This window comes from Etheostoma spectabile, unplaced genomic scaffold, assembly GCF_008692095.1.
Source record: "Etheostoma spectabile isolate EspeVRDwgs_2016 unplaced genomic scaffold, UIUC_Espe_1.0 scaffold00000281, whole genome shotgun sequence".
Taxonomy (NCBI): Eukaryota; Metazoa; Chordata; class Actinopteri; order Perciformes; family Percidae; genus Etheostoma; species Etheostoma spectabile.
The window spans coordinates 1-24437 of NW_022602579.1; the positions used below are offsets into that span (position 1 = coordinate 1).

General features: G+C 44.0%; 1 protein-coding gene across 1 annotated transcript; it reads left to right on the plus strand.

The window, feature by feature from the left end:
• Positions 1-6473: 6473 nt before the first annotated feature.
• On the plus strand, positions 6474-13150 carry LOC116674443 (CD82 antigen; the record flags this gene model as incomplete). Its single annotated transcript, XM_032506919.1, is given in 4 exon segments — positions 6474-6572; positions 7505-7678; positions 7788-7871; positions 10050-13150. Coding segments are annotated over 4 exon segments (435 nt in total), but the record flags the coding sequence as incomplete, so codon positions are not given.
• Between the last annotated feature and the right edge of the window lie 11287 nt (positions 13151-24437).

Genomic DNA, 24437 nt, shown 5'->3' on the forward strand with positions numbered 1-24437 from the left:
GAAGGAAAAACTGAGGTGGTTGGTTTTGGAGCAAGAGAGGAACGATTAAAGTCTGCGCTCAGCTTCAAACAACATGTTAAAAACAACAGACAAAGCCAGAAATCTTGGTGTAGTCATGGACTCAGACCTGAACTTTAACAGCCACATTAAGACAATTACAAAGTCAGCCTACTATCACCTTAAGAATATATCAAGGGTTTAAGGACTTATGTGTCAACAGGATTTGGAAAAACTTGTCCATGCCTTATCTTCAGTAGACTTGACTACTGTAACGGGGTCTTTACAGGTCTCCCTAAAAAATCAATCAGACAGCTGCAGCTGATTCAGACGCTGCTGCTCGAGTCCTCACTAAGACCAAGAGACTGGATCACATCACTCCAGTTCTGAAGTCTTTACACTGGCTTCCTGTGTCTCAAGAATTGATTTCAAAGTACTCTTGCTAGTTTTATAAATCACTTAACGGTTTAGGTCCAAAATAATTGCTGATCTGCTACTACACTAGACCCCCCCAGACCTCTCAGGTCCTCTGGGACAGGTCTGCTTTCTGGTCCCCAGAGTCAGAACTAAACAGGGGGAAGCAGCTTTCAGTTTCTATGCTCCTCATATCTGGAATAAACTCCCAGAAACCTGCAGATCCTGCTACTCTCAGTTCTTTTAAATCAAGGCTGAAGACCTTTCTATTTGATGCTGCCTTTCTTTAAATGACTAATCATTTCTTTTAAATTTCTTATGCTGCCTGTATTTTATTCTTGTGTTTTTATGTTTCTCTTTGTTTTTAACTGTCTATTCATGTGTTTTTACCGGTTTTTAAATGCTTGTGATTTTTTACTGTTTTTACTTTGTGTTTTATCTGTTTAACTGATTTTGTGTAAACACTTTGAATTGCCTTGTTGCTGAAATGTGCTCTACAGATAAAGCTGCCTTGCCTTGCCTAAGCATTCAGATCTCTATTTACTAAAGAAGATTTTTTTTTTTTTTTATTCTTCTTTTTAGTCAACTTAAGCACGGGTATGTAAACTTATGAGCGCCACTGTACTGGATGGTCGATGTGACGCCAGCAGCCTGAAAGTAAAAAAACAGGCGTTTAGTGCCGCGTCGCAGCCTGCAATTAAAAAACAGGCGTTAGAGTCCGCGTCGCAGCCTGCAATTAAAAAAAACAGGCGTTTAGTGCCGCGTCGCAGCCTGCAATTAAAAAAACAGGCGTTTAGTGCCGCGTCGCAGCCTGCAATTAAAAAAACAGGCGTTTAGTGCCGCGTCGCAGCCTGCAATTAAAAAAACAGGCGTTTAGTGCCGCGTCGCAGCCTGCAATTAAAAAAACAGGCGTTTAGTGCCGCGTCGCAGCCTGCAATTAAAAAAACAGGCGTTTAGTGCCGCGTCGCAGCCTGCAATTAAAAAAAACAGGCGTTTAGTGCCGCGTCGCAGCCTGCAATTAAAAAACAGGGTTTTAGTGCCGCGTCGCAGCCTGCACTTAAAAAACAAGGCGTTTAGTGCCGCGTCGCGCCTGCATTAAAAAACAGGCGTTTAGTGCCGCGTCGCAGCCTGCAATTAAAAAAACAGGCGTTTAGTGCCGCGCAGCCTGCAATTAAAAAAACAGGCGTTTAGTGCCGCGTCGCAGCCTGCAATTAAAAAAACAGGCGTTTAGTGCCGCGTCGCAGCCTGCAAATTAAAAAAACAGGCGTTTAGTTGCCGCGTCGCAGCCTGCAATTAAAAAACAGGCGTTTATTGCCGCGTCGCAGCCTGCAATTAAAAAAACAGGCGTTTAGTGGCCGCGTCGCAGCCTGCAATTTAAAAAAACAGCGGTTCGTGCCGCGTCGCAGCCTGCAATTAAAAAACAGCGTTTAGTGCCGCGTCGCAGCCTGCAATTAAAAAAACAGGCGTTTAGTGCCGCGTCGCAGCCTGCAATTAAAAAAACAGGCGTTTAGTGCCGCGGCGCAGCCTGCAATTAAAAAAACAGGCGTTTAGTGCCGCGGCGCAGCCTGCAATTAAAAAAACAGGCGTTTAGTGCCGCGTCGCCCTCCGGTGTTCCAGTCTGAGACAATTAGCTTCTCTTCCCCACACAAATGTGATTGTATTTCATTGTTTTTGGGGCTTTAAAGAGAGGAAATAATAATAACGCTGAGGGAATCGCCGACCTGCTTTTTGATTTTAAAAGTCTAAATCAAAAAAGCTCCTTTTTGATTTAGTTTTTATTTTTAAATCTAAATTGTGACAACCCCCCCCCCCCCCCCCCCCCCCCCCCCCCCGCCCTCTCTCAGGGTTTTTCCTGACTCAGAGGTCTTTTGGCGGCAAAAATACCTTTTAAAAAGAAAAAACCCTAACTCTTATTATAAGCAACACACACACACACACCCACACACACACACACCACACACACACACACACCACACACACACACACACACACCACACACACACACCATATACATATGCAACTATTTATTGAAATTTACAGCCTCTTCCTCCTTTAAAGAGAACCTAACTTTGATGCACTTGTCTCTTGCATATCTTTAACCACACATAATAATAATAAATATAATAATAATAATATAATAATAATAACAATAAAATAATAATATAAACTTTATATTTATCGCACCTTTCCTAACAGGTTACAAAGTCCTTTCCAGAAAAATGCCAAATAAAACAAAGAACAATAAAAACAAGAACAATATATATATATATGTGGTGTGTGTGTTGTGTGTGTGTGTGTGTGTGGGTGTGTGTGTGGTGTGTGTGTGTGTGTGTGTGTGTGTGTGTATATATATATATATATAAAATACCTATATATATATCACGCAACAACTGAGTCTGGCTGTTTGAAAGGAAGTAACAACACACAGACCTGCAGGCTTATAGTTTTCACACACACACACACACCACACACACACACACACACCACACAACACACACACGCACACACCTACCAATGCAATATCAATAAATAACTTTCATGATTTGTCCACCAAACGAGATCCAACAGAAACCCTCAGACTTGGACCTGAAGTCTGAGTCCGTCCTCGCTGACCCCCATTCCCAGAGAAGAGGACTTCAGGTCGTGCAGAGTCCAGACAGATCTGTTAGTTGGATCTGAACATCTGTTGGAAGCTCTTCAGACTTCTTTTGAGCCAGCGTGCATGCGTCTCTGCCAAATGGAGGTTCAGGGAAAAACCTGCATCTGCTTTTCCAGGACGTGTCCCCGGGAGACCTTGAGGGTCCCGACATACTTGGAGAAACGCTGTAGCAGTAATTTACACTCAGTTTTCTGCGTCTGGTCTCCAGCGATGTGGATCAGCACATCCGTTAAACCTGCTCCTGTGGTCGCCCCCTTATTCTAATGTTTCTGGATATTCTCCAGATCTGGTTTCACAGATCTGGATCCCTAGTTCTGCACAGCGAGAACCCGTAGCTCTGGTTGGAGCCGGCAAACCCAAAGTCAGGAACAAGAAATGTGATTATTGAGGAATGCAAGTGGAACATGGTTCTCTTTTATAAGACTTTAACATTGTTGTTTTAAATAAAAACGCCCGAAAAAATTCAAAAAAAAAGGAATCACTGAATTTACCAGAAGGCTGTATGGAATCATCCATGTTATTTTTGGGCAGTTTGGTTGAAAGAAATCTAATATTTCTGATATAAAAACCGTAGGAACGTGTCAGTTTGACCCGAGGACAACACAACGGTTAAGGTACATTGAGGATTTTGTGCAGTTTTGATGGTGCATCATGTTATAAATCTCCATGACGTGATTTATCTGTTACACTGTGTGTGTGTGTCTGTCTGTCTGTCTGTCTGTCTGTCTATGTGTGTCTGTCTGTCTGTCTGTCTATGTGTGTCTGTCTGTCTATGTGTGTCTGTCTGTCTGTCTATGTGTGTCTGTCTATGTGTGTCTGTCTGTCTGTCTATGTGTGTCTGTCTATGTCTGTCTGTCTGTCTGTGTGTCTGTCTGTCTATGTCTGTCTGTCTATGTCTGTCTGTCTATGTGTGTCTGTCTATGTGTGTCTGTCTGTCTGTCTGTCTGTCTGTCTGTCTATGTGTGTCTGTCTGTCTATGTGTGTCTGTCTGTCTATGTGTGTCTGTCTATGTCTCTCTGTCTGTCTATGTCTGTCTGTCTGTCTGTCTATGTGTGTCTGTCTGTCTATGTCTGTCTGTCTATGTCTGTCTGTCTGTCTGTGTGTCTGTCTATGTCTGTCTGTCTATGTATGTCTGTCTGTCTGTCTATGTGTGTCTGTCTATGTGTGTCTGTCTATGTCTGTCTGTCTGTCTGTCTATGTGTGTCTGTCTATGTGTGTCTGTCTATGTCTCTCTGTCTATGTGTGTCTGTCTATGTATGTGTGTCTGTCTGTCTATGTGTGTCTGTCTGTCTATGTCTGTCTGTCTGTCTATGTGTGTCTGTCTGTCTGTCTATGTGTGTCTGTCTGTGTGTCTGTCTCTCTGTCTGTCTGTCTATGTGTGTCTGTCTGTCTATGTCTGTCTGTCTGTCTATGTGTGTCTGTCTGTCTATGTCTGTCTGTCTGTCTATACGTGTCTGTGTGTCTGTCTGTGTGTGTGTGTGTGTGTGTGTGTGTGTGGTGTGTGTTGTGTGGTGTGTGTGTGTGGTGTGTGTGTGTGTGTGTGTGTGTGTCTGTCTGTCTGTCTGTCTGTCTGTCTGTCTGTCTGTCTGTCTGTCTGTCTATGTATGTATGTGTGTGTGTGTGTGTGTGTGTGTGTGTGTGTATATATATTCCCCCTCTCTCCCCTCTCATGTCTTCATCTGTCCTGTCAAATGAAGGTATAAAATGCCCAAAAAATTATCTTTTTAAAAAAAACAAACAAAAACCAGAATCTTAATAATTGACAGAACAATCCCCCTCGTTCGTCCTCTCTGGACACATCGCACACTTGAACACACACATACATACGTTGTTAAACCCCCCCCCCCCCCCCCGTGTTAATTTGTCTGCTCAACTCTCTCAATCAATCGACATGTTTTAAACTTTTAAATATCCTTCTCCTACTGCGTTCTTGTGTCATTCGTTAACACGTTCCGTTCTTGCATTGCTCTGGACACGACCATTCGTTTGACAGGCGCCACAATCCATGAAAATAAAACAAAAATAGCCTCTTAAATGCTGCCTTGCTCGTAGGGAAATAACGGGAGGAACCGGCGACTCGGCTTTAAAGGAGACACGTGTTTTTTTTTTTTTATGTCTGGTGGATCCAATTCCTGCCGATTTTGTAAAAAGGAGTTCATGTGGATTTTGATAAAGTAACTAATAAATGTTTTAAAGCAAATTTAAGGGGTTTAATTTGCAGGGTTCAACCATTAGGGTTTCCCGATAACGACTCACTCGCTCGTTAGGGTTAACCTATCATCATTTGATTTCACTCCATCATTGGCCAATCAGGAGTTGCGTTGGCGCTTTATGCTTTTGAGCTTTTTACCCCCCCCCCCCCCCCCCCCCCCCAAACTTTATTAACACTTACATGCTTTCAACATTTGACTTATTGCTAATGTTGTTTTTGACTTTCTCTACATTTTTGACGTGTTTTATTAGTCTTTTTAATGCTTTTTTTAACAGTTTTTTAAATGCTTTTTTAATGCTTTTTTTAAGGTTTTTTTAAATGCTTTTTTAAAGGTTTTTTAAATGCTTTTTTAATGCTTTTTTTAAATGCTTTTTAATGCTTTTTTTAAATGCTTTTTTAATGCTTTTTTTGAAATGCTTTTTTATTTCTTTTTTTACAGTTTTTTGCAGTTTTTTTTAAATGCTTTTTGTTTTTTTTTGTTTTTTATATAGTTTTTTAAGTGTTTTTTTAAATGATTTTAATGCTTTTTGTTTTTTTATACAGTTTTTTAAGTGCTTTTTAAAATCCTTTTTTATGCTTTTTTTTACGTTTTTTTAAAATGCTTTTTTAATACTTTTTTTTTACAGTGTTTTGCAGTTTTTTTTTAATGCTTTTGGTTTTTGTTTTTTATACAGTTATTTAAGTGCTTTTTAAAATGATTTAAAATGATTTTTATTTCTTTTTTACAGTTTTTTGCAGTTTTTTCAAATGCTTTTTGTTTTTTTATACAGTGTTTTAAGTGCTTTTTTAAATGCTTTTTTTTTTTTTAAATGCTTTTTGTTTTTTTTATACAGTTTTTTAAGTGCTTTTTTTAATGCTTTTTGGCCACTAAAAATGATCTTTGGGCCAGTAGAATTAGTGAGAACTCGGTGTTGAACCCTGAATTAGGACAGAATCGGGCGCGGTGGTAACCCCCCCACTCCCAGGGAGTCTTTTTAAAACCTTGTCCACTAAAAGTTCTGGTTTTGCCGCTGAAAGACTCAGATTATTATTCTAAGTGTCTGACAACATTATGGAAAAGATCCCTGCAGAGATGGACCTTTTTGGATAATTTTGTCTAATATAAACAGCCCACATTGCTGAATCTGCATTCACAGATCACGAGACGTAGTTTAAAAAAAATTAAAAACCATGAAACTGTTTGTCTTTCAGTTGAATGAAGAGATGTCCAAGATCGTCAGCAAAGTGCTGGACAACTACCCCGGCAACAACTCCACCACGGAGCAGGCCTGGGACTTCATCCAGAGGAACGTGAGTTGGAAACACTGATCTGGGGTCAGATTCAGGACTCAAAATGCTCTTTCACCTTATGTTCAAAATGCAAAAAGGCTTGTATATAATTACAGATGAAGACAAAGTGTTAAGACAAAGACAGATCTGCTACACACAGGCTTTGACAAAATTCTGCTAATTTAATAAGAGCGATGCATAAAAACAAACAACTTTATAATTGGTAAAGTTACTTAGCACCACCACACTGTAGCAAAAATATCAAAAGCAAGCAGAAAGAAATATGAATTATCAGGACTCGCGGCACGTTTTGACAACAAAATGCACCCTAAGATGGAGCTGATTATATCTGTCTGTCTCTGTGTATTCATATCTGTCTGTCTGTGTTTCTCTGTCTGTCTCTGTGTTTCTTTGTCTGATTGACTGTCTCTGTCTGTCTGTCTGTCTGTCTGTCTGTCTCTGTGTGTTTATATCTGTCTGTCTGTGTTTCTCTGTCTGTCTCTGTGTTTCTTTGTCTGATTGACTGTCTCTGTCTGTCTGTCTCTGTGTGTTTATATCTGTCTGTCTCTGTGTGTTTATATCTGTCTGTCTCTGTGTGTTTATATCTGTCTGTCTCTGTGTGTTTATATCTGTCTGTCTGTGTTTCTCTGTCTGTCTCTCTGTGTTTATATCTGTCTCTGTGTGTTTATATCTGTCTGTCTCTGTGTGTTTATATCTGTCTGTCTCTGTGTGTTTATATCTGTCTGTCTCTGTGTGTTTATATCTGTCTGTCTCTGTGTATTCATATGTCTGTCTGTGTTTCTCTGTCTGTCTGTCTGATTGACTGTCTCTGTCTGTCTGTCTCTCTGTGTGTTTTTCTCTGTCTGTCTCTGTCTGTGTTTCTCTGTCTGTCTTTGTGTGTTTGTTTCTGTCTCCCTCCCTGTCTCCCTGTCTGTCTCCCTGTCTGTCTGTAGATGGAGTGCTGTGGCTGGACCGGCCGTGTGGACTGGACCGGTAACCCGGTGATCGTGAACAGCTCCCAGCTGCTGTTCCCCTGCTCCTGCCAGAACGTCTCGCTGGTCTCGGGGAACTTCTCCGACAGCGGGTTCTGCGAGGCCCAGACGCCCGACTGGCCCGTTTACGACGTGGTAAACACCTTTACCCGTTTCCTTCCTATCACCTGGCTGAGCTCACCTTCCATTCATCCATCCATTCATCCATCCATTCATCCATTCATTCATTGTGACTCTCCTCCAGGGTTGTGCGTCCAGCGTGGAGAGCTGGCTCGTCACCAACATCGGGGTCGTCCTGGGGATCTGCCTCGGAGTGGCTCTGATCGAGGTACGGCTTCATTCATAAAACAAAACGTCCAGTTTTGACCCTTGTGTTGTCTTCCCGTCAACTATTTATCGCTTTTCCCCGACATTTTTGTCACTTTTTCAATGCTGTGGGTCTTTTTTTTGTGTTTTTTTTTTTTTTTTTTTTTTCTTCAAAGTTCTTTGATTTCCAATGTTGACATTTCCAGCTCTTATTTTGAAGGCCCATTTGTTGTGATTAAAAAAAAAAAAAAAAAACTGAAAGCGGGTCAAATTTGAGGGCTAAATGTTGAGTAAATTACAAAGTTATTCAGGCTCCTGTGAAAGCTGTCAATCAAACATCGACGCCAGACCAAGGCTACATTTACACTACGTTTTGGTTTTTAAGCGGCGTTTTGGAGCCCAAAAAAAACCACATATTACAAAACCGTTGTTGTGTACTGGGCATGCTTGTGCCGGTGTAAACAGGAAGTAGCATGTATTCTCCGTCCGGTTGGTGGTAGTTGACCTGGTAGTAGCTTATGGAAGTTACATATGTGGTGTTACGTCTTCAGTCTCCGGGTGAGCTGTCCAACATCTGCACGGCTTTCTACGTCACTAGAGACGAGGTGGCTAACCGTAGCATGCTAGCGCTAGCATGCTAGCTCGTTCTCAATGGCAAAACACTGCTACAACACACACTAGTTCACCGTAATCTCCAAAAGAACTACTTCCTGTCCCTGTTCTGCAATCCTGCCGTGGACTGACCCAAGCTGGAGAAAGAGTTATCTAGCTGATGGGATCTTACCGAGCTACTGAGCATGTGCAGCGCCCTACAAAGATAGGATAGAAGGAAGATGTCTCACTCTGGAGATAAAACTAGTGAGATGTCTCACCCTGGAGCTAAAACTAGGGAGATGTCTCACTCTGGAGATAAAACTAGTGAGATGTCTCACTCTGGAGATAAAACTAGTAATAAAACTAGTGAGATGTCTCACTCTGGAGCTAAAACTAGTGAGATGTCTCACTCTGTAGCTAAAACTAGTGAGATGTCTCACTCTGGAGCTAAAACTAGTGAGATGTCTCACTCTGTGGATAAAACTAGTGAGATGTCTCACTCTGGAGATAAAACTAGTAATAAAACTAGTAAGATGTCTCACTCTGGAGATAAAACTAGTAATAAAACTAGTGAGATGTCTCACTTTGGAGCTAAAACTAGTGTGATGTCTCACTCTGTAGATAAAACTAGTGAGATGTCTCACTCTGCAGCTAAAACTAGTGAGATGTCTCACTCTGGAGATAAAACTAGTAATAAAACTAGTAAGATGTCTCACTCTGGAGATAAAACTAGTGAGATGTCTCACTTTGGAGCTAAAACTAGTGAGATGTCTCACTCTGGAGCTAAAACTAGTGAGATGTCTCACTCTGGAGATAAAACTAGTAATAAAACTAGTAAGATGTCTCACTCTGGAGATAAAACTAGTAATAAAACTAGTGAGATGTCTCACTTTGGAGCTAAAACTAGTGTGATGTCTCACTCTGTAGCTAAAACTAGTGTGATGTCTCACTCTGTAGATAAAACTAGTGAGATGTCTCACTCTGCAGCTAAAACTAGTGAGATGTCTCACTCTGGAGCTAAAACTAGTGAGATGTCTCACTCTGGAGCTAAAACTAGTGTGATGTCTCACTCTGTAGATAAAACTAGTGAGATGTCTCACTCTGGAGATAAAACTAGTGAGATGTCTCACTGGAGATAAAACTAGTGAGATGTCTCACTCTGGAGCTAAAACTAGTGAGATGTCTCACTCTGGAGCTAAAACTAGTGAGATGTCTCACTCTGGAGCTAAAACTAGTGAGATGTCTCACTCTGGAGATAAAACTAGTGAGATGTCTCACTCTGGAGATAAAACTAGTGAGATGTCTCACTCTGGAGCTAAAACTAGTGCAATGTCTCACTCTGGAGCTAAAACTAGTGAGATGTCTCACTCTGGAGCTAAAACAGAGACCTAAACACACACAGGGTGAAAAGAGGATCTGCAGCAATGTGCAGTACAACAATAATATGGTGTTTTTTGAAAATGAAACCGTGTAAACCTGTTCCGGAACAACCTCTAGTTACAATTACAAACCTGAAAATGAGCAGAATATGGGATCTTTTAAGAAAGCATGGATTATTTTTATTTTGAAGATATAAAACGTATTAATCCGTCTGTTTTGTTGACAGCTGCTGGGAATGATCTTGTCCATCTGCATGTGCAGAAACATCCACACGGAGGATTACACCAAAGTGCCGAAGTACTAAAGAACACGAATGGAAACAGTAAAAATATGAGTTTTGTTTTTCATCCTGTATCTGATAAAACATTTTGTCCAAATGTAAAAAATAATGTGTTTTTGCGTTGTATTTTTTGGGGGGATTCTTCTTCTTTTTGAGACATTTTTTTGTCAGTCCTGTTTTGTTTTTTTGTTGTTTTTTTTCGGAGCACTTTAGATATTCTTGTTATTTTTTGGGATCAGTGAGCGATGCTGAAAACTTTTTCCATTACATTTATGCAGTGGTGTAGTCTAGTTTTTTTATACCGTAATTTTTTTGCTCCTCCCTGTTCGCCTCCACCGGAAAGCTAACGTTAGTTTAGCTAACAGCTAATTCGGCTAACCACTAGCTGGGACAGCATGTAAAATTAATGAATGAATGAAAATAACCGTTAAAATATATACCAGCTGTTACGTCAGTTCTACGTTACTTGTGCTCATTTAAAATACAATCACTCAACACTTGTCTTTATTATTACTGTAAAGTCTTAATTTAGCTGTAGCTGCTTTCCCCGCTGTTTAGTTTGAGTAACGTTATTTTAGGCTGAATCAAGCGGTCAGCTAGCGGTTAGCCGAATTAGTTGTTAGCTAAACTAGCGTCAGCTTCCCGGTGGAGGCTAACCGTTCTCTTAGCAGCTACAGCTAGATTAAGACTTTAAATGAGCACAAGTAGAACTGATGTAACAACTATTATATATAACGCTGTTACGTTATAAAATATATATATTATATTTGAGGGTCTTTTACATGCTGTCTCAGCTAGCGGTTAGCCGAAAAAGCTGTTAGCTAAACTAATGTCGTTAGCTTCCCGGTGGAGGCTAACAGCAGACCGCTACTGTGCAACAGATCGTGCGGTGTCGTAAATCCTCGTACATCATGATATCACCTGCACATGTGCAGAACGGATCATGTACCGACATTTTCTGTAGTTTCTGTGACGTTAACGTCCGCTGCAGTGTCGTCCAAAGCGGCAGAACAGCTTCAGGGGCTTAGAAAACTACCCACTGGATGCGTCATTTTGGCTCCATGCTAACAGGTTAGCGCTTCCACACTGCCTGCGTGACACGCAGTTGGAAGTTGGAAGTTTTTCCAGACAAAATAGAACAGGAAAAGATGTTTTTATGTCATTTTGACCCGATTGACGACAACCTTGACTTTCACATATTGCACCCGTCATACAGAACGAAATATTCTGTAACCCATTTTGCCGACGTTGTCTTGCTTTGACGAAATTAGGAGCCTATGTATTTACGTCTAACAACTCTCTCCCCGCATGTAGAACATGGGCGATCCAAATCTGTCGGCACGATGTCCCGAGATAGCTCTGCGTGTACGGTACGTCACCGGCAGGACTATCTCGGGACATCGCGCCGACAGATTTGGATCGCCCCTTGTTCGACACATGGCGAGAGAGTTGTCAGACATAAATATCTAAGCTGCTAATTTCCTTTAAAGCAAGACAACGTCGGCAAAGTAGGTTACAGAATATTTCGTTCTGTATGACGGTGCAATGGCGGGAGCTGGGCGTGTCAGCCGTGGGGATTTTTTTCGTAGCCGGCCTAACTGTGAACGATCACACAAACGGTCATCGTTACGTAACAGTATCCTCGCGTTTTTGGAACTGTAACTGAATTCCTCGACCTTTCCTAATGGACTATAGTCAAGGTCAGGTCAAGGTCAGGTATAGGTCAGGTCAAGGTCAGGTATAGGTCAGGTCAAGGTCAGGTATAGGTCAGGTCAAGGTCAGGTATAGGTCAGGTTAAGGTCAGGTCAAGGTCAGGTATAGGTCAGGTCAAGGTCAGGTATAGGTCAGGTATAGGTCAGGTCAAGGTCAGGTATAGGTCAGGTCAAGGTCAGGTATAGGTCAGGTCAAGGTCAGGTATAGGTCAGGTCAAGGTCAGGTATAGGTCAGGTCAAGGTCAGGTATAGGTCAGGTCAAGGTTAGGTATAGGTCAGGTATAGGTCAGGTATAGGTCAGGTCAAGGTCAGGTCAAGGTCAGGTCAAGGTCAGGTCAAGGTCAGGTATAGGTCACGTAGCCCACACCACTGCATTCATGTCAGAGGAACCTGTCGGAGGGATGATGGAGGACGCTGCCCGTATATATATATATATATATATATATATATATATATATATATATATTGCTAGTTTCCCTGTAAGTTATTGCTTCGTGGTTTCAGTTTTCCCTGAAAAATCTGAATAGGACTCGTGTTTATTTTCTGTGAGGAAGGAAGTTAAACGCTGACGTTTTGGACAACTGAAAAACGCACCTCGCGTTTGCGTGGTGCGTTTTGATTTTACATTTTCATACACCAGCGTTTGGAGTTGTTGTGAAATGTTTTTTAAACTTTGTATATATAAGTTTTAGTCATAATTTCGGTGAATTTGTATCCGTGAAAGTCTGCCGGTGTTTTCTTTAGCAGCTGGTTTTTTTAAATCGGTTGTTTTTCGCTCATTTTGAATTCTTCTTGGAATTAATAGAAATAATGAAAATAATACTAAAGAGGAACGTTTACGATACTCGTTTTCCGAAAGTATCGCTCCCAGTTTTACAATTTGTCTTCGACAAAAAGTAATAAACGCGACTTTTAAGTTAATATTTTATCCACTTGACTTTAAAAAAAAAACAGGAGTGAAATGTTTTTATTTTAACCACTTTTTGAAATATGTGAACTTTAAATATGAGGAAAGAGGGGAAATTATTTTGGCGAAGAAGACATATTTTTTTGGGGAGATTCAGCTTGGAGATTCCTTTTTATACAGAAACATCATTTGAAATGAATTTTTTTTAGTAACTTTCAGCCAAGATATGTTGTTTTTATAATGTACAAATCCACCATATTGTTTACCTTTTTTATGTACAGTCTATATAAAAAACATCTCATTAACAGTTATAATAATTTCTAAGATGGAAAGTGTGTTTGTAACTAGATGGACGTCTGGGAGCTGAATTACAAAGTGTGTACTCGTAACATTCACGCTTTCTTTTTGCCAATAAACTCGTTGCAGGAGCTTGTTGTTTGGTTTTTAATCCATTTCCTTAAAGTCAGAAAGCCACAATCAGTAATTTTATTTAAAGTTACACTTTCTAAGACCTTGTTTAACGCTTATGTTGTCTTCACTTTTCGGGACCCTGTCGTTTCCCTTAGTAAAGGATCTGAACACGTCTTCCACCGCTGCAACCAACTTCCTTTGGCATTGCATCTTATTCTAACCCTACACACACCACACACACACACACACACACACACACACACACACCACACACACACACACACAACAACACACACACACACACACACACACACACACACACACACAGAGAGAGAGAGAGAGAAACGTCTTCAGAAAAGTGATAAAGCATTGTTTAACCCTTGTGTTTTCTTCCCTTCGGGGAATTCAATTCTGAAATAACATTTTACTTCATGATCTATTAACAATTATTGTCTTTATCTCAATTTCCAACAGCTGAGATAACATCTGTGTTTAGGGAATGCATCAGTCTCTACTAGCACACTATTAAACATGGAAGTGGGGTTTTGTTTTTTATCATAAGGTCATAATTCATGTTAAAAATCCTCTATGGAAACATCATAAGTGTCATATCCAGAATAATGTTCTGAGTCAGAAATACATGTTTATCACAGGAAATAAGGAAAGGACGTTGATTTCAGGTAGAAAAAATGTAACTTGTTCCATTTTTCTTCTTAAAATTTGAAACCAAACAAGGGTTAAATGTGTTTGGCGTAGTTCTCCCATGGCAACGACCTGTAATCAGAGGTGGGAAGGAACTAATTACAATTACTCTCAGTTCTCTAATTTAGTAGTTTTTACTTTTTAAAGATTTTTTGGGGGCATTTTTGGCTTTTATTCTGAAAGGACAGCTGGAGACATGAAAGGGGAGAGAGGTTTAGTTTTTTTTAAATCTGTATTTTTTACATCCGTTACAAGGTTTTACTTTGTAAAATCTGTACTTTTACTTCTGTTACGAGGTTTTAGTTTTTAATAATCTGAACTTTTACATCCGTGACGAAGTAAAAAACAAAACAAAAAAATGAAGAAGCAACAAACTCAAATCAAAGGCAGCTTTGGTTCCTTATAAAATCACAAAGATGGAGATTTAATTAAATAAGTATAAGTATAAAGATAAAATAGGATATCTCGTTAACACTGTTTGAACGTAACTAAGAACTTTTTACTTTAAATGAGAGAAAACCGGGCTCTGGTTGATCGGCATTTCTTTAACCCTTGTGTGGTTTTTGGGTCACATTGACCCATTTAAAAGTTTGGGAAGAAAAATGGAACAAGTTACATTTTTTCTACCTGAAATCAGCGTCCTTTCCTTATTTCCTGTGATAAACATGTATTCCTGACTCAATTCAGAACATTAATCTGGATATGACACTTATGTTGTTTCCATAGTGGATTTTTAACATGAATTATAACCTTATGACTAAAAACTAACCCCACTTCCATGTTTAATAGTGTTCTAGTAGAGACTGATGCATTCCCTAAACATAGATGTTATCTCAGCTGTTAGAAATTGAGATAAAGACAATAATTGTTGATAGATCATGAAGTAAAATGTTATTTCAGAATTGTTTTTAAAACCCCAAATAAGTCCCGGGTCAGTTTGACCCGAGGGACACGAGAGGGTTAAACCACTTTTTCAAAGTCCAGAGTCAGTTAACTGACGTCGGGGTGTAAAGACCATTTAAAACAATATCAGGGTACTATTAGGGAAATGGTTACCAGCCCTGCAGCTTTCAGTTAAATGATACCATAGCTTCACAATATAAATAACTATGTATGTGCACTGATTGTTTTAGAACAGTAACCTACATTTCGTTGAATATGTGCCTGATTATTGAGTCAATAACGAGTTGTACCTGAATGGACGGACCGACACTGAGCTGCACATCCTGGCGCAGCACCGGGACACACCACCAGGGGGCGACACCACCACACACCACAACTACATCAGTAAACAGACAGGGAAGAAAGAAAAAGAGCAGCGGGGTCAGTTTCTTTCTTGTTCTACTCATTAAGACAAAGGGAAGATTGATGCTGCAATGTTTATAACTGCACAATGTAGTTCATTATAAATGTAGATATTCTTAAAACGCGCTTCACTAAGAAATATTTCCATACAAATTGGAAAAGGAGACACACACCTTTACACACACCTTTACACATACACACACACACACACACACACACACACCTTTACACACACACACACCCTTTACACACACACACACACACACACACACACACACACACACACACACACACACACACACCACCTACCTTTACACCACACACCCACACACTCACACCTTTGCACACACATACCTACACATACACACACACACACACACACACACACCTTTACACACACCTTTACACATACACACACACACACACACACACACACCTTTACACACACACCCACACACTCACACCTTTGCACACACATACCTATACACACACACCACATACACACACACACACACACACCTTTACACACACACTCACACACACCTTTACACACATACTTATACACACACACTCACACACACACACACACACACACCTATACACACACTTTTACACACACACACACACACACACACCTTTACACACACACTCACACACCTTTACACACACTCACACACCTTTACACACATACTTATACACACACACTCACACACACACACACACACCTTTACACACACACTCACACACCTTACACACATACTTATACACACACACTCACCACACACACACACACACACACACACGTTATGAAGAAAAAAAATGTATACAAGAACATTGAAAAAATTGACAAAATGATTTTAAAAAGTGGAAAAGCGTCACTTTTTCCGATGTTTTTGTCCTTTTTCTGATTTATTTGTCACTTTTTCCAGCTTTTGGCACTTTAAAAAAAAAACCTGAGCTGGTTTAATAACAGGTTTTACACTTATTCTTGGACTTCATTTTCAAAAAACCTCATTTACATCAAATTACGCATACGTTTTTAGTTAAAAAGGCAGAAATGATGAATTATTTTGACTGGTAGTTGAGATCAGAGGATGTTGAGTGGATCTCAGATGGGTAGATGTCAAAGTTTAGTCCGGATACTGTTTGGAAACCACTAAAAAAAAAAAGAATTCAAATGCTATAAGGTTAAATAAAACACCCAATGAAAGTAATCATTAATGTCAGCTGGAGAACGCATGGAGTCATCCATGTTATTTTTGTCCAATTTGGTTGAAAGAAATCCATATTTCTGATATAAACACTTTAAGAGTCCATGAAATATTTCTTCCACAACATCAAACTGAATGTTTCAGCACTCTTCTAATCACAAATCTACCCCCCCCCCCCCCCCCCCCCCCCGCTTTACACACACACACACACCTATACACACACTTTTACACACCTTTACACACACACTCACACACCTTTACACACATACCTATACACACACACATTATGAAGAAAAAAAATGTATACAACAAACATTGAAAAAATTGACAAAATGATTTTAAAAAGTGGAGGAAAAAAAAAAACCCCGCTGCCAAGACGATTGTGATTGGTTGAAAGAAATGCCAATCAACCAGCGCACGTGCCCCAGCGGGCGTCCTTCACTTCCCAACGTCCTCCGGAGGCCCGTCAGGGTTCATACATCAAGCGCCTGCAGCGAGGAGCGCTTGGTCCTCACACGGGGGACAGGGTACCCCCGCTGAGCTCCTCCAAAACAACCAGACCCTGTCTTCAGAGGACGAGACACGGACAGAATCTCAATTCCACTGGTGCAGGACAGCCGGCTGGTTTCAGACAGACAGGCTGTCATGGTGCGTGGCGGGTGGTGCTCCGGGTGGAGGGAGAACGGGGGGGGGGGAGAGTTTGCATGCTCAGGCTGGTGTTTTTTTAAGTTTGACTTCTGAGAAAAGGCTGAAATGTTTTATCTCATCTGTGTGGTCTGACAGGAGTTCTCTCAATCCTCATGTTGTCCTTACAACATTGTAAAATTGGCTTTTACAAAATCCATTTGTGCAGAAAAAGTGCATTAACATAAAAAAAACGGACCCGTTGTCCTATATCAATGTTCTTTTTAATTCCCCAAAATAACATGATTGATTCCACACAACGCTCTTTGGCAAGTACACATCTCTAATTTCATTAATTTTGGGGCGTCTTATTCAATTTTATAGCATTTGAAGAGAAAAAATGGAAGTGTTTTTGAAATAGTATTGAGTAAAAGTTGACATATTCCAGTCTGTGATTATCCATCAACATCCATTCCTTTAATTTTAGTCTCAAAAATTCCTAATTTCTGCTTTTCTAACTCAAACATTAGGTATAATTTCCTTTAAATGAGATTTATTGACCATAAATTCCCAAAATAACTGTAAAACTAAAGTTAATAAGTTAGTGTTACGTAGTGTTGAAAACGTCGAAAAAAAAGCATCAAAAGTGTTGAAAAAAGGGACAAAAACCGCAAAAAAAAGTTAAAAACATCGATAAAAAGCGTCAACAAAAGTGTTGATTTTCAATTTTGACGGGAAGACGACACGAGGGTTAACTAATCTTCATATTTAACTAATAATCAAATATGTTTTTTTTAACAGGGAGAGGTTACTTTTGCAAACAACAAGAAAGCAAATGAAAGAAAATGTCTATAATGAGTGTTGTTAGCCGTGTTTTGTTGCTACGCTACATGGAGCTACACTGGCACGTTTCCCCAGGTGTTGATTAACGTGCACTCTCCCAATAAATTAATGACCAAAATGGCCTTTGTACTTCCAGAGAAAGCACAATCGTTACAAGCTGAAGATAAATCCTTATGTTATGGTTTCTGTTATATCTTCTAAGGAAGAACTTAATGTCCACAACATCCCAAATCCTTAAACGGACAGCATTGACACGTCTCTGGCTATAGCGACACCTTCTTCGGTCTTCTTCTACACCTGGAGACCACGTCCTGTCAGTGTTTCCAGATCTTGCGAGACAAATACGCAACCAGGCCTGTGAAAACAAGCCCAAAATAAGCGACTTTTTCTACGTAGCCCCCCCCTAAGATCCTGGAAGAGAAAAATAAATAAAACTGTGTGCACAGTTTTACAATCCATGTAGACAGATTGGTAAACTGTCCCCACGGTAGACTAGAGTTTATTTATTTTCTCCCCCTGAGCTTCAGGACAATGACCACAGGAGTAAGTTAAACCACCTTTTAACATTATTTAACATTAGAAAACTGATGGGATTTGAAATCCCTTTTTTTCACAGTGATTTTGAGTTGTTCCCCACGGCGGGTTGAATCCATTCTTTTCCTCCTTTCTCTTTCTCCCAGTCTTTGTTATACTTCTTCCCGTATTTCACCCTCTTTATCCCGGGCATTTATTCCTCCAAAAACTCTCCTACAGTCCACTCACCATTAGTCGCTACTCGCGCATTTTCCTAACCAGAAAACAACAGACCGCCCTGCTCTGCCTCTGATTGGCTGGTACTCGTTTCCATCTGGGTCAGAGCCAATTAGAAGCAGGAAGTGGGCGGGACATAACGCTGCTGTCTATAGTGTTTATGGGGAAAGGGGCGGGATCGAGCGAACCGGCAAGAACAAGCTGTGTACAAGCCCAAATAAGCAACTACACTTTAGTGACAAGCCCAAAAAAACCGCAACCCGCGACTACCAATATTTGTAAGCGACTTTACAAAAAAACAAGACCAAAGTCGCTTAGAAAAAGCGGACATGGCAACACTGCATCCTGTCAGCATGACACACTCTGATTCATCACTCAATGTAACAGCGCCTCCTTCTGGAACATCCCTTGTTAGCAGCTAACTTCAGACACAGGATGAGGCAAATGATCCATTATTCTTCCTAGAGAAGTAAATTTAAATAGCTCACAGATGAGCATTCTTGTTCCTCAGGATCACAGTTAAGATATATTACAGTTAAGATATATTACAGTTAAGATATTACAGTTTGGATACCACAGTTTCTCCCGCTGTGAGAGCAGGAAGTCGGCTGCATTATTTAAAAAAAATCACCCTCCCGGGATTTGAACCTCTGCAGGTCGAGCAGAAAACAGCTGTTCATCTGAGTTTGTAGCTGAGGAGAGAAGGAGCCGGTCCGTTGGACCACACATGGAGAAGGTAGCGAGGTTTACAGAGGTGTTCACAACAAGATGGCGTTCCTCCGTCAGCGCGGGGGAACAGAGGTGTTCAGAACAAGATGGCGTTCCTCCGTCAGCGCGGGGGAACAGAGGTGTTCACAACAAGATGGCGTTCCTCCGTCAGCGCGGGGGAACAGAGGTGTTCACAACAAGATGGCGTTCCTCCGTCAGCGCGGGGGAACAGAGGTGTTCACAACAAGATGGCGTTCCTCCGTCAGCGCGGGGGAACAGAGGTGTTCACAACAATATGGCGTTCCTCCGTCAGCGCGAGGTTTACAGAGGTGTTCACAACAAGATGGCGTTCCTCCGTCAGCGCGGGGGAACAGAGGTGTTCAGAACAAGATGGCGTTCCTCCGTCAGCGCGAGGTTTACAGAGGTGTTCACAACAAGATGGCGTTCCTCCGTCAGCGCGAGGTTTACAGAGGTGTTCACAACAAGATGGCGTTCCTCCATCAGCGCGGGGGAACAGAGGTGTTCACAACAAGATGGCGTTCCTCCATCAGCGCGGGGGAACAGAGGTGTTCACAACAAGATGGCGTTCCTCCGTCAGCGCGAGGTTTACAGAGGTGTTCACAACAAGATGCCGTTCCTCTGTCAGCGCGGGGGAACAGAGGTGTTCACAACAAGATGGCGTTCCTCCGTCAGCGCGGGGGAACAGAGGTGTTCACAACAAGATGGCGTTCCTCCGTCAGCGCGAGGTTTACAGAGGTGTTCACAACAAGATGGCGTTCCTCCGTCAGCGCGGGGGAACAGAGGTGTTCACAACAAGATGGCGTTCCTCCGTCAGCGCGAGGTTTACAGAGGTGTTCACAACAGATGGCGTTCCTCCGTCAGCGCGGGGGAACAGAGGTGTTCACAACAAGATGGCGTTCCTCCGTCAGCGCGGGGGAACAGAGGTGTTCACAACAAGATGGCGTTCCTCCGTCAGCGCGGGGGAACAGAGGTGTTCACAACAAGATGGCGTTCCTCCGTCAGCGCGGGGGAACAGAGGTGTTCACAACAAGATGGCGTTCCTCCGTCAGCGCGGGGTTTACAGAGGTGTTCACAACAAGATGGCGTTCTTCCGTCAGCGCGGGGGAACAGAGGTGTTCACAACAAGATGGCGTTCCTCCGTCAGCGCGGGGGAACAGAGGTGTTCACAACAAGATGGCGTTCCTCCGTCAGCGCGAGGTTTACAGAGGTGTTCACAACAAAATGGCGTTCCTCCGTCAGCGCGGGGGAACAGAGGTGTTCACAACAAGATGGCGTTCCTCCGTCAGCGCGGGGGAACAGAGGTGTTCAGAACAAGATGGCGTTCCTCCGTCAGCGCGAGGTTTACAGAGGTGTTCACAACAAGATGGCGTTCCTCCGTCAGCGCGAGGTTTACAGAGGTGTTCAGAACAAGATGGCGTTCCTCCGTCAGCGCGGGGGAACAGAGGTGTTCACAACAAGATGGCGTTCCTCCGTCAGCGCGAGGTTTACAGAGGTGTTCACAACAAAATGGCGTTCCTCCGTCAGCGCGAGGTTTACAGAGGTGTTCAGAACAAGATGGCGTTCCTCCGTCAGCGCGGGGGAACAGAGGTGTTCACAACAAGATGGCGTTCCTCTGTCAGCGCGGGGGAACAGAGGTGTTCACAACAAGATGGCGTTCCTCCGTCAGCGCGGGGGAACAGAGGTGTTCACAACAAGATGGCGTTCCTCCGTCAGCGCGGGGGAACAGAGGTGTTCACAACAAGATGGCGTTCCTCCGTCAGCGCGGGGGAACAGAGGTGTTCACAACAAGATGGCGTTCCTCCGTCAGCGCGGGGGAACAGAGGTGTTCACAACAAGATGGCGTTCCTCCGTCAGCGCGGGGGAACAGAGGTGTTCACAACAAGATGGCGTTCCTCCGTCAGCGCGGGGGAACAGAGGTGTTCACAACAAGATGGCGTTCCTCCGTCAGCGCGGGGGAACAGAGGTGTTCACAACAAGATGGCGTTCCTCCGTCAGCGCGGGGGAACAGAGGTGTTCACAACAAGATGGCGTTCCTCCGTCAGCGCGGGGTTTACAGAGGTGTTCACAACAAGATGGCGTTCTTCCCTCAGCGCGGGGGAACAGAGGTGTTCACAACAAGATGGCGTTCCTCCGTCAGCGCGGGGGAACAGAGGTGTTCACAACAAGGTGGCGTTCCTCCGTCAGCGCGGGGGAAAAGAGGTGTTCACAACAAGATGGCGTTCCTCCGTCAGCGCGAGGTTTACAGAGGTGTTCAGAACAAGATGGCGTTCCTCCGTCAGCGCGGGGGAACAGAGGTGTTCAGAACAAGATAGCGTTCCTCCATCAGCGCGAGGGAACAGAGGTGTTCACAACAAGATGGCGTTCCTCCGTCAGCGCGGGGGAACAGAGGTGTTCACAACAAGATGGCGTTCCTCCGTCAGCGCGGGGGAACAGAGGTGTTCACAACAAGATGGCGTTCCTCCGTCAGCGCGGGGGAACAGAGGTGTTCACAACAAGATGGCGTTCCTCCGTCAGCGCGGGGGAACAGAGGTGTTCACAACAAGATGGCGTTCCTCCGTCAGCGCGGGGGAACAGAGGTGTTCACAACAAGATGGCGTTCCTCCGTCAGCGCGGGGGAACAGAGGTGTTCACAACAAGATGGCGTTCCTCCGTCAGCGCGGGGGAACAGAGGTGTTCACAACAAGATGGCGTTCCTCCGTCAGCGCGGGGGAACAGAGGTGTTCACAACAAGATGGCGTTCCTCCGTCAGCGCGGGGGAACAGAGGTGTTCACAACAAGATGGCGTTCCTCCGTCAGCGCGGGGTTACAGAGGTGTTCACAACAAGATGGCGTTCTTCCCTCAGCGCGGGGGAACAGAGGTGTTCACAACAAGATGGCGTTCCTCCGTCAGCGCGGGGGAACAGAGGTGTTCACAACAAGGTGGCGTTCCTCCGTCAGCGCGGGGGAAAAGAGGTGTTCACAACAAGATGGCGTTCCTCCGTCAGCGCGAGGTTTACAGAGGTGTTCAGAACAAGATGGCGTTCCTCCGTCAGCGCGGGGGAACAGAGGTGTTCAGAACAAGATGGCGTTCCTCCGTCAGCGCGGGGGAACAGAGGTGTTCACAACAAAATGGCGTTCCTCTGTCAGGGCGGGGGAACAGAGGTGTTCACAACAAGATGGCGTTCCTCCGTCAGCGCGGGGGAACAGAGGTGTTCACAACAAGATGCCGTTCCTCCGTCAGCGCGGGGGAACAGAGGTGTTCACAACAAGATGCCGTTCCTCCGTCAGCGCGGGGGAACAGAGGTGTTCACAACAAGATGGCGTTCCTCCGTCAGCGCGGGGGAACAGAGGTGTTCACAACAAGATGGCGTTCCTCCGTCAGCGCGGGGTTTACAGAGGTGTTCACAACAAGATGGCGTTCTTCCGTCAGCGCAGGGGAACAGAGGTGTTCACAACAAGATGGCGTTCCTCTGTCAGCGCGGGGGAACAGAGGTGTTCAGAACAAGATGGCGTTCCTCCGTCAGCGCGAGGTTTACAGAGGTGTTCACAACAAGATGGCGTTCCTCCATCAGCGCGAGGGAACAGAGGTGTTCACAACAAGATGGCGTTCCTCCGTCAGCGCGGGGGAACAGAGGTGTTCAGAACAAGATGGCGTTCCTCCGTCAGCGCGGGGGAACAGAGGTGTTCACAACAAGATGGCGTTCCTCCGTCAGCGCGAGGTTTACAGAGGTGTTCACAACAAGATGGCGTTCCTCCGTCAGCGCGGGGGAACAGAGGTGTTCACAACAAGATGGCGTTCCTCCGTCAGCGCGAGGTTTACAGAGGTGTTCACAACAAGATGGCGTTCCTCCGTCAGCGCGGGGGAACAGAGGTGTTCACAACAAGATGGCGTTCCTCTGTCAGCGCGGGGGAACAGAGGTGTTCAGAACAAGATGGCGTTCCTCCGTCAGCGCGGGGGAACAGAGGTGTTCACAACAAGATGGCGTTCCTCTGTCAGCGCGGGGGAACAGAGGTGTTCACAACAAGATGGCGTTCCTCCGTCAGCGCGGGGGAACAGAGGTGTTCACAACAAGATGGCGTTCCTCCGTCAGCGCGGGGTTTACAGAGGTGTTCACAACAAGATGGCGTTCCTCCGTCAGCGCGAGGTTTACAGAGGTGTTCACAACAAGATGGCGTTCCTCCATCAGCGCGAGGGAACAGAGGTGTTCACAACAAGATGGCGTTCCTCCGTCAGCGCGGGGGAACAGAGGTGTTCACAACAAAATGGCGTTCCTCCGTCAGCGCGGGGGAACAGAGGTGTTCACAACAAGATGGCGTTCCTCCGTCAGCGCGGGGGAACAGAGGTGCTCAGAACAAGATGGCGTTCCTCCGTCAGCGCGGGGGAACAGAGGTGTTCAGAACAAGATGGCGTTCCTCCGTCAGCGCGAGGTTTACAGAGGTGTTCACAACAAGATAGCGTTCCTCCATCAGCGCGAGGGAACAGAGGTGTTCACAACAAGATGGCGTTCCTCCGTCAGCGCGGGGGAACAGAGGTGTTCAGAACAAGATGGCGTTCCTCCGTCAGCGCGGGGGAACAGAGGTGTTCACAACAAGATGGCGTTCCTCCGTCAGCGCGGGGTTTACAGAGGTGTTCACAACAAGATGGCGTTCTTCCGTCAGCGCGGGGGAACAGAGGTGTTCACAACAAGATGGCGTTCCTCCATCAGCGCGAGGGAACAGAGGTGTTCACAACAAGATGGCGTTCCTCCGTCAGCGCGGGGAACAGAGGTGTTCACAACAAAATGGCGTTCCTCCGTCAGCGCGGGGGAACAGAGGTGTTCACAACAAGATGGCGTTCCTCCGTCAGCGCGGGGGAACAGAGGTGTTCAGAACAAGATGGCGTTCCTCCGTCAGCGCGGGGGAACAGAGGTGTTCAGAACAAGATGGCGTTCCTCCGTCAGCGCGAGGTTTACAGAGGTGTTCACAACAAGATAGCGTTCCTCCATCAGCGCGAGGGAACAGAGGTGTTCACAACAAGATGGCGTTCCTCCGTCAGCGCGGGGGAACAGAGGTGTTCAGAACAAGATGGCGTTCCTCCGTCAGCGCGGGGGAACAGAGGTGTTCACAACAAGATGGCGTTCCTCCGTCAGCGCGGGGTTTACAGAGGTGTTCACAACAAGAT